General features: G+C 51.0%; 1 protein-coding gene across 17 annotated transcripts in view; it reads left to right on the top strand.

Moving 5' to 3' along the window:
• The window catches only part of MYT1L (myelin transcription factor 1 like), a 418463-nt gene that overhangs the window by 374367 nt on the left and 32913 nt on the right, over positions 1-11183 (top strand). For all 17 annotated transcript variants that reach the window (XM_073896929.1, XM_073896930.1, XM_073896934.1 and 14 more), the window contains one exon: positions 10654-10716. In XM_073896929.1, the coding sequence (XP_073753030.1) occupies positions 10654-10716 (63 nt within the window). The remainder of the gene's footprint in view (positions 1-10653; positions 10717-11183) is intronic.

The following is an 11183-nucleotide window of genomic DNA, read 5'->3' as shown; positions in this document are numbered from 1 at the left end:
GCCAGCAGAGCCCCCGCTACCTGGGACAGGGCTCCCGTGCCCCCCTAGCTGCAGACGTCCTGCTGAGGGTGAGAAGGATATTGAGGACAGGCCGCATTCGGTGCCACACGCCTGAGCTGCAAGGCACCCACCCCCGCTCCGTGGACCTCGGGGCCTTGTCTGCTAACCAGAAGACCAAACAGCACAAGCACCGCTCCAGGCAGAAGGGACGAAACCATACACCTGCGCAGCCTTCTGTGGTGCCGGACACTGAGCCCGGCAAGGGAGCAACCCAGGGCCGGCTGTGTCACCGCTTGGGCCCCGCCCGCCCTCCCAGCGCCCGCATTCGGATGAGTGAGTGACACATAACCCGGGAAGGCACCCAGGGCTCTTGGCACTGAGCTAGAGGTCAGGTTGGGGCACAGCAGGCCTGAGAGGAAGGTTCTGGGAGGAGGTCAGAGGGATGGCACTCGGCCAGGCGTGGTGCTCAGCTCAAGTGCGGTTCGGGAAGGCTGGCCATGCCTGCTTAGAGAGGAGACCCCTCGTGGGGGTGGAAGGCTGGTGTGAGAACGTGGGGACCTGAGGCAGGGCTTTCCAGGCGGCCCCAGGGCCTGTCTGTCCCGCCGGGAGCGTGTCCGCTCACCTGCGGAGACATGGGCGCCGCAGAGAGGAAGAGATGGCCGGTCCCCCCAAGGGAGGGACACCGGCTGCCCGCTTGGGCTGCCTCAGGCTGTGGCACAGCCCTGGCCCTCAGTCCTGGCAGCCCTTCGGGGTGGTTACTCGTTGGTGCCAGCCCAAACTGTCCTGGGCACCCCCATGCTTCCAGTGGTCTCCCGCCTTGTTCTTGAGCACAGGTGTCGGGGCAGGACCCTCCAGGAAAGGGGCACGCTGAGAAAGCCCTTCCCGAAAGTGGTCCCGGGCCCTTAGGGACGTTTGGGGCAAGTGCCCCTCCTCCTTTCCCATCGTGAGGGCGGCAACTCTGGTTCCTGCCGTCTTCTCTTTTCCAAACTAAAATCTCCAAATGCTTTGTTAACTTTTTACTCAAGTGATATGGTTCAGGTCCTCTTGCCCTTGGCCGCTGCGGAATGTACCAGAGATTCACTGCTTCTGTCCCTGCAGGAGTCAGGGCACAGGACCAGCTCGCGGCGGGCAGCGTTTTGCTGCAGCCCACGTCCCATCGTGGGAGGAGGTCTGCCCCACAAGGGCCAGCGTCTCGGGGCAGCCACGTGTCCCTCGCATCTTCCGCGTCCATGTGGCCTACCACAGTTTGCTTCTCACCTTGTTTCTGCAGCGCATCTTTCTCTCTTCGTTCCGTCTCTTAACTTTCTCTTTCAACAAGGCACGATGGGAGACGCCCCAAACTTCAGGGCAGGGGCCAGGTGTGGGCAGCATCCTTTGCTCACAGCCTCCAAGGTGTCCGCTGCACAGACCCATCCTCACTTCTCCCAGGTCCCTGATCTTCAGTTAAGCCTTCCAGTAAGGAGTGGGAGTCTCTGGAGGACACGGTCTCTGATTTTCTCTCTAAGAGGTCGAGGGGTTGGGCCAAGGGCAGGCTCCATCATTGTGGGGTCTCCGCCACAGGACACGTGTGGCCGGGCTGCTGGCTCTCAGCCCCAACTCCGGGCCCCCGGCACCCCCAGAGCTGCAGGGTCTTCTGTGGATGCCTGCGCGGGTCCTCGGTCCCTCACTGCTGTCCTCGGCTCCCGCCTGCCTTGCTCTCTCCTTCTGGACTTGGCGTCCCCGTCTTGAGCACTTGCTGGTTCTCATCTTGTCCTCAGTGGACCGTATGTGCCCTTCAGATTCTGGAACCAGCACCCGGGGTCAACTCTTACAGCTGCAGGGTGTGGGCCCTGAGCCCCTCGGCTCTCTGGTCGGCCCCTCGTGATCGGAGGGAAACCACACGGTCAGTGGACAGCGTGACTCTTAGAAACCGCTCTGGCTGCGTCCTTGGTATGGAAATCTAGAGAAGTTTCATTGCCCTTTCCTGTTCTCCCCTTCACTCTGCCAATTTTATGAGACACAAGGGGTCCTTGCAGATCAATCACTAAAGATCTCGAGCAGATGAACAAGTGAGCTCTGTCTTCAAGCACAGAGGAGCCCGGCGTGAGGAGCACGCCCCACAGCAGCTTCGTAGGGCAGGAGCTACTGATAACGGGGGACATTACAATGAGTCTAGCTGAGTGTGGCAGCACCGGGACACAAGACAGGGCTGTGCTCATCTGGGCTTGGCAGCTCTTTGTACAAATTTAAACAATAGACTCCACCTGTTTGGATCTGTCTCTTTGCCTGTTTAAAAAAAAAAAAAGATATTTCATCAATCTATTTCTAAAAATTTTTGCTAAACTAAGAGTCTCTGAAATCACTTCTATATGTGACCAAAAAAAAAAAAAAAAAAAGGAGAAAGGCAGAGCCCACAGGAAGAAGGCTAGAACGCTGTTCTTTTAAGAGAGATGACAGAGCAGAAAATAAACTAAAACATACCTTACAACCAGGCAGTTACAAATGAGAGGTTGGGGCAGGAGACAGGGTTTGGGGGACTGGAAGGGAGGGACACAGAGCCCCAAATGTGAGAGATGACAGAGAACCCCAGGATCACACAGGACATGACGGAGCGAACGATTGTTTCGTCTTTTCTGATTAGAACAGAAAATGTTTTCTCTGAGACAAAAGAGAAAGTCAAAAAATAAAAAGACCCACAAACATGACAAACCGAGGAGAAACAGGTTGAACAGAAATAGGAAGAACCTTAGCAGTAGGAACAGGGGTCTCTGCTGAAAGGGAAACTGGGTGGCCCCAGAGCCGCTCCCTCCCTCTGTCGCCAGGACCTGCCTCTCCTAATGCTCACTCACGTCTATGAGCCCTAGGAAACTCAGCTGCTTGTAAATCATGTAAACCTCCTTCATTTAACTTCAAAGCAGTTTCAAACTGTCTGTGAGCAGAGAAGTGCACCTGAGGTCCCCCAATCACTGTGGCTTTTACAGCCCGAGCCACCAGCCACGTGGACACCACGGCACACTCCCACACAAATCCATGTCTGGCCCAGCAGGCCACTCTGGGCCTCGGTGTCCTCAGATGGGAAGGAGCCATGTCCTTGCTGGCCCGTGTGCCCTTCGGAGCGAGGTGTGGGCTGGGACATGCACCTGCAGGTAGCCGCAGCTTAGCCGAGGGAGGGTCCTCGTGGTCACGCTAGGTCATCCGTCTGTCTCAAGTGCAGTCCACCTGGTTCATGATGCTGAGGAAATTGGCATGGCCGAGCCGGCAGCCTCCGCAGGGCACCCCCTCCCCAACCCCGTGCCACCCCGATCAGGGACCCTCAGCAGTGGGCACGACCAGTGGGATACAGTCACCCGGGCCCTCCCGTCCTTAGAGGAAGCATCACGAGCAGTCGGGGTGCCCGTTCTTGCACACCTCACTCCCCCCGCCCGTGGCCAGAAAGCATCCCCTGCCACAGCACGCACACAGGCATGCCCTTACAGACCCGCTCTCCCTACACACCAATGACTCTGGCTGCCTGGGGGCTCAGTGCGACCGGCAAAGGTGAGTGCCTCCTCGTGGGCCCCGCTCGAGGTCTCTGCATGCCCCGGGGTGACGCCCGCCTCCCCAGGGCGCGGTGCGCGCGGACGCCACGCAGGAGAGGACGTTAGAATGCTGGTTTCTGTTGCCTTCGCTCAGCCACACCAGTCACCTTCTGTGTGTTTTTTTTTGCATGGGTCCTCCGAGTCCAATTCCAATTCTGACTCCGGCCGCCCCAGTCTCTTGTTTAGCCGCTCCACTGCTGCTGGACGTGCATGTGCTCCGGCAGCAGGTTCCCATGGACACACCCCGTTAAGTGACTGGGACGTCAGGATGTGCTAGGTACGTTCGGCCGCACTGGACAGGAGCCTACTCCTGGATGCACCTGGGACCTCTCAGCGGGCAGCAGTGCGGTGTGGCGGCGAGGGCCCCCGTTAGGCTCCCCTCCGCGGACAAGGAGGCAGCATGACCGATGACTTAAGCTTAAGATGTGTAGGCTGCATGTTTGGAAACGATGAAACATTGCATGCCGCATGAACAGCAGAGCGGCTGCGGCACCCCCCGCACCTCGGCTCCCTGTCCCCGGATGACGGGCGGGGGGCATCCAGGCTCCGCCTCAGCTCTGCGTGGGGCCCTATGGCCGCCGCCCCCCACACTCCCAGGGAATCCCGGGGCCCAGTCGGGGAAGCACAGAAGGGACACAGCACATGTTAGGTTGGTGGTGACCTGAAGCCGACGGCAGGCACGTGAGCCCCTAAGTCAGAATGCAGACCTGCTAGAAAGATCCTCTTGGTCAGTGGGCTGTGCATGAGGGAGCCATCCCCGTGGACTTCACAGCGTGCCGCGTGAGCTCTGGGCCTCATGACACTGATGCGCCTCGTGAGCCACCCCGACGTCCACCTGCTACTCTCACAGCACGCAGCGCCTCGGCGCTCCGCCCACCAGGGCCCCGGAACCAGAACTCTGAGTGTTAGCCACAGGATCACGCCCGGCTTTCTTAGTGCTCTGAAGCCTGACCCACCCAGAAATGCGATCTGAGTCAGCAAAATGAGGTGGTTTTTTTTGTTTTTTTGTTTTTTTTTTAACCACGTTAAGAGTACCTTTAAAACTTTTTTTTTTCATTTATGGGTTTGTTTTGAGTGTAATTTAAAAAGAAAGGGAACCCCGGGGAACCAAAGGAAAAGATGTTTTTTGCTTCCACGTTATGTACATCAGACAGCAAGTCTTCCACCTAAATTCTCCTGATAGCACCGTGTCCACTGTACACTTTGAAATGTGTAGGGTTTCATAAGGAATTTCCTACACATCCCACGTAAAAGCCCTCGCCCGACACCCGAGGAGACAGGATAAGAAAAACTCTAGGTGTCAGGGGACAAAGAAAGAAGCAAATCCAAAAATGCTCCCCCCCCCAGAACTGCTTCCGGCGGGGTGGGCACTCAGGGTCCACAGTGGGCAGCACCCCAGCCAGCCCCCTGGGGGCGAGCGGTGGTGGTGCAGCTGGAAGACCCCGGCGAGGGCGGGCCCAAAGGGGGCCAGGGCTTCACTTCCAGCTCAGAGCGTCCACCCCACGGCTGTGTCATCGGCTATTTCTGGCGGGAGGCGGGCTGGGGGATGCTTGGAAAATACCATGTGCCCGCATGGGGACCTCTGTGTCCAGCTGCAGAAAGCTCAAAATATGCATACTTAATATTGAATTTCCAAAAAAAAGAGAAAATCATTGAATGCCTTACAAGTTAAGAAGCAATTTGCAAGATTTTATCTTTCCTTGAGTTTCAGGTAATATATCTAAGAAATTGTGCAGAAGTAATGTATATTGCTTTTAAGTGACCTGGTTTCATTCCATTTGGGGAGAAAATTGCAGAGGTATGGCATAAGAATCAGTATATGTCATTTTTCCATTAGAAATATCTTTATTTTGCACTCCTCTGAATTTCTTTATTATTTCCCATTTATATGACAAAAAATCAAAATAAAGAAGTATATTTTCAGAACCATATGTCTTAAGGCAAAAAAAAAGTGTTTTTTGAATTGAACTTTTTATATAAATGAAACAAAGACATATATGTGGCCTGAATCATTCCAATTTACAAATACATTTTACTACTAGAGACAATGCCTAATTTTACATTTTCATGTTTCTTTTAAAATTGAGGGCCATAAAAATTATTTTTTATATACATTCTGTGGTTTACTTCCTAAGTTCCCTTGATAGAGTTGCCATGGAAGAAATGAGCAAGAAAGATTGTAAAGGGCCTTCCCACGAAATTCTTCCAAGAACTCGAGTATGTCACTCTGACATTTGGTATGATCATTCCAGATCTTCAGTGAGTCCTCTTCTGTATATTTTTAGCTATTCTACTCAAATCAGGGCATGTCTGCAAGTCAACCTTCTAGGGCAGTTTGACGAGGTAGGTCGACTACACAGAGAGTGAGGATGCCGTTCAAACACGTCCACAGTGCTTTCAGCCTCCATAAGATTTTTAAACATAAGTAATCGACTCTCATCAAGATAAGAGATCATGAGATGGCTCCAGATATTTTTCTTCCTTTAAGTTGATTTTGGGGGAGACAAGCTCGGTCTCCCCCAGCAGGCCTGCCAGCTCAGACTGAGCCAGACGTGAATGCCATGAGTCCTGGGCTGGTGCACTCAGGGTGGATTGCCTCTCGGTCTTCAGGGCAAGGTCATTCCCCAGGAGGTAGACGGTGAGAGGTTGGCCCAAAGGAGCCGGGTCTTAGCCACCTGGTGCCCAACAAGGATGTCTCAGCAGTGCATTCGGGTCCCCCAGAACAAATGCTTGTGTGCATGGAATCTGCCTTGGACTTTTTCCAAGGTGCTCATGACGTATCGCTAACAGGACTGATGCAACACGGTTGACCGGTCTCAGCTCATGATGTGTAGTAACAGGCACTTTAGTGTGGACATCCGTTCAACTGGGAGAAAGTGTCCTGTTTTAGATATCTTTCTTAATATAACTATTTATCAAATCCTCATATTTATTTTCAAAAGAGGGGGGCATGATAGCACATGGAGGAAGCACTTTAAAGATATTCTTATCAATAATTAATTGATGATACAAGTTGTCAGTGGATTTAATGATTTCCATTTTGCCCACCCTATCTCAGAACAGGGATTTTGTAAATGGGAGAAAACAACACGGTAGTAGGTTGTATGTCTTGCTGAGGGACAAATCAGGGACAGGCAAGAAGCAGGATGGTCTGTTGTCACATTTTTGAGATGTACGCCAATGCAAAATCATATGGTTTTCATGATTATGTGTTTTAATGTATAGACATTAAGTTATGTTTTGATATTAGGGGATATATCTCATGATCTTGTGATATATCTCATGTGGGTTTGATCAGTGACAGTTCCTATATAGGTCCAAGCAGAATGTGTCCTTGGGTGGGGAGTAGTTGAGAGAAGCCATGAGCACACAGGGCGTTCTGGGAGGTTTGGGCTCACAGGTCTCATTGATGTCTTAGATCCACAAAAGCAACACAAACCCAGTTCACTCCTACTTGAGAAGGACTAGTTCCATGAAATCAGAAATCCAGAAGTTTTGTGAATGGTCCTGATATTTTTTTTTCAGATTTTGCTTGGATTCTGCAAAACTTAAACACTGTTTAAAACATTTTATCATGATTTTTCCCATTGCCATTCTTAAATGTCTTTTTAAGACCGATATTTCCAGCCAGATGATAACATGCACTACCCCAAATTATTTTCTCTTGGTGTTACTTAAACCCCAAGACAAATGCAAGATCATGGATAAGGCACAAATGTTTTTTGTCTTGAAGACATCCATGAGGCAGCAAGTCTAGCTCTAAGATTATTTGTTCATCATGTGCGTTCTCAGAGTATTTCCACCAAGAGTACCTTTGGAGGGGAAGAGAAGCGATATTTGAGGCAAGTGTTTTATGTCACAGAACTTTGCATCTCTAACCACGGGAACTTAAAATAGCCTTGGTGCTCTTGTCCCTGGTAACTGCCAGGAAGCGCGGAGGGCTGTGAGGGTCTGGTGTGCTTCCCCGCGGCTGCCGAGGACTTCGGCGCGGAGAACCTGTGCCTGCCTTATGGGGAGTTTCCATGGAAACCCAGTCAATCTCTTCTGCCATTTCAAAACCCAAGCTGTGCGGCACATGGTACTGTCTGATTTTATCCACAGGGGATTTTGATTACCCACATGGGCCTCCCTTCACAGAAAAGATGTGCTCTTAGATGGGTAGATGCAAATTGAATTTTTGTAAATCGATTTTACACCACCCCATTATCAAGGGTCCTGGAGCTGGCTCCATCTGAGAAGCAAAGACCCCTTTTGTTAGGTGAATAATCACTCCTTCATTCACCGACTTCAGAAAATTGTATTTTTGAGGGTTGAGATTTCTTAAAGCTAGGAAATCTGTATGTAAATCTAAGAATTTAAAAAAGCCTTAAAGTCTTAAACAGCAACAGAAAAATGACTACGTAGAGCTGATAGAAGAAGGAAACCGTTCTGGGCTGCCTTATGTGGTCCAGAAGCACCACCTAAAGATGAAAGAGCCGAATTACCAGCCCTGACAAAACCGGGAGCGGCTGGGCTGTGTCAGGGGAAGGCAACAAAGAAAGGCCGTGGGCAGCTCTGAGCAGGCATCCCAAGCCCCAGCCCTGGGCTGCAGCGCTGGGCTTGAGCAGGCAAAGGGGGTGAAGGCAGGAGAGCCTCCCTGGGAAGGAGCTCAGGGCAGGCCCGGGTGCAGCTGTGCAGGGGTGTGGCCGGCAAGGAGCCGACTCGGGTCACACAGCCCGCACGCTGCAGGCCTTGGACTCCGCCCCATCTGCCTGACTTGAAGCCTTGACAAGAAGAGCAAACCTTTTAAGAAAGCAAGAACTCTTTCTGGAAATGTTTTTTCTTTCCCAACACAGTGGAAGCTCTGAAAATGGGCCAAATCAATATTTTGTTTGTTGTTTGTATGGTGATGGAGGACATTTTAAACGCCTCTTTTTTTTTTTTTATTGCCTTTGTAAATGGCTTAAACACACAAAATCTACTCTGAAAATCTTTCTCTCTTTTTTTTTATAATTAGTCAAATCTGATTTTCATTTGCATTAGTTTGGTTATAATGCCTCACTTTAAATCTGAACAGAATATGTCAACCTCCTACAGCCCTCACCAAAAAAAGGCATATTGAAAAATTTCTACTCGTGTTAAAATGAATAAATTTTAAATAAATTTGCACTGAGTGCTTAAATTAGGAAGAGTTTGGGGATTTTTTTTCTAAAGCAAAAAGCAAGGCCAAGTGTATATTATTGGCTAGTAGGAAACATTTCTGTTTCTTGATACATTTTCCAAACAGAAAGTTGCATGAAGATGAGCTTCTCTTAGAATGATTTTTATTGCTCTCAAGTCGTCCTCCCTCTGTGAGCGCTCTGGGCTGGGGCTCCACCGACACGAGGTGCCCTGTGGGAAGTCAGCCAGCGAGGTCGAGTCATCCCCCTTATTATCTAGAAAGTAATTACTTAGCAATCGGCAGAGGAGTCTTGTGATCAAACTTTAATTGTACATAACCAGCTGTTACTTTAACAAAAATCAGGTCAACAATCCGATTTCGGGTTGTTGCTGTTCTTGATACATAGATTCCACTTTAAACGCCCCATTGTTCTGCCTCAAATGCCTGTTTTAAAAATCCTGGTTCCAAGTGTGCACACCAGTGATGTTTGCCTCCCCACTCGCCTCTGTGTGCCCTCTCAGTGGGCTGTAAACTGAACTCTAACCTTTAATATGATACAGCAGACACCAAGGTCCGTACCTCGAGAGCTAGTGCTCTGGCCCCTTTCTGAGGACTGAAGGAAGTGTAGACAGTGTCCGAATACCAAACACTGTTTACGCACGTGAGTGTCGGCACAGGACGCCCCCCAGTCCCCTCCCTGTGCAATGCCGAGGGACCCGCAGGGCGCAGGGGAGCGAGTATTCACTGGCCCCGGCTCAGCATCCAGTTTCCACCGGGACTCTCTGTGTGCAAACTGAAACTCCTCAGAAGCAGTAGACATTTATTAACAATTCAAAATGTATGATTTTTGTCCTTGCCAGGAACTCGGGGGCTCCCTGAGTAGGGGCGGGGCACAGGACGTGACCCAGGTGTTACTGCTGGGTGCAATGTTGCTTACTAAGTCTTTTCATCCTTGGTGGAGTTTGTGTTTTTTTTTTTGTTTTTGTTTTTGTTTTTTGTTTTTGAAATATAGAAAGTTTTTGGAAAAAAACTTTTTCTTAATTTTTGTCCTTAATTTTTACATTCCTGGTAGGTACAAGAAAACTAAAACAGCATGAACTGAAATGTCTTGTAGTGCCACCTGATTGTTCTTGAGACGGCTCATTTAGGAAGCTGTATGAAGGGCAGTAATTATAAAACTCTTTTTATAAAGCACATTCTGTCCCATTCGGGCAATGGCAGTGTGGTAGTTAAGAACCCAGGGGACGTGGCCTCGCTCGGCTCAAACAGGTGTAGTGCAGGTATCGAGAAGTACTTGCCATACCTGGTTGATCGAGACACCTGGCCTCCACTCGGGTCAGTTAAAAAGGCTTCAAGGCAACTCAAACCTACCTGATTGCCCAGCGAATCCCAGCGCTCCGCTCCAGGCTGCTGCCATCACGGGGCTCGGGGTAGCCAGTTAGCCCGACTTGCCAAGAGTCTGTTTCACGGGAGCCCATTATAACGCTGGTGTTCCCAGTGTAGACCAAGAACAGTCTCTCAGTCCTCTGTGCACACCCCTCCATGTACAAACCTTGCTTCGCACGTGGCTGCTAAAGCTGACTCCCACTGAAACCAAAGTAACAAGAAGGGAGGGTGACATGAAATATTTGGAGGGAACAGACTCTGGAGTAAATAGCATCAGGACCAGGATGCTCCAGGGCTTATTGCAACCGAGGCAGGTACTGACATCCGTGGTCCTTCTGGAAAGTGCCGTTGTGCTTGGAAGGAAGAAGGGAGCCAAGGTTGGTATCTGGTGGTGTGGTTAGTGGGCACAGGGCCCTGCTCCCAGCCAGGAAGCTTCCGGCTCCATTTGTCTCTTTCAAGTAGGGAGGTGAAGCATCCAGGAGTTTGCTTTCTGGATAGAGAAGGGAGTTAATTGTTCAGGGGATATTCTTTCTCTCAAGTCAATTGCCCATTGTGCATTTTTAATTGTAGGTGCCCCACCCCTGGCTGTGATGGCTCTGGGCACATCACCGGGAACTATGCTTCTCACCGGAGGTAAGCTAGGCGCCTGTTCTCTTCCGCCCTCGCCCCTTACCCCCCAGGCATGGGTCAGCTTTGCGCACACTCAGTTTGGCCCACACCTACATACGGTCTACAGACTTGGACTGCAGAGCAGCGCTGTCCTCAGGGGGTCCTTCCTTGGACAGCAAGCGCACCTCCCCTGGCACGCACCAGGCCCCACCTGCAAGAACGTTTCTCAGCTCATCCAGCAGTAGCCTTTCCAAATCGGAAGAGTGCAGGGAAAACACCCATCGCAGGCATATTATAAGGTCCCTGGGACAGTCACTGAGAGGCAAGCGTTCCAGCACCACTGGGAGTTGGCCTCTTAAACAGGAAGATGTGAGCCGCCGGGCTGTCCAGCCATTCTAAGCGTGGAACAGAGCTGAAGACGGAGATGTGCTCTACGGGATTCCTCGCAGGCCCTGGGGCTCCCGAAGAGAAGGGAGTGTCCGAAACGCAGC

Source organism: Callorhinus ursinus, unplaced genomic scaffold, assembly GCF_003265705.2.
Source record: "Callorhinus ursinus isolate GAN/ISIS: 27379988/994484 unplaced genomic scaffold, GSC_fseal_2.0 scaffold10, whole genome shotgun sequence".
NCBI classification, from domain to species: Eukaryota; Metazoa; Chordata; class Mammalia; order Carnivora; family Otariidae; genus Callorhinus; species Callorhinus ursinus.
Note: the sequence above shows the minus strand (reverse complement) of the source record. Positions and strands in the feature narration are given on the sequence as shown.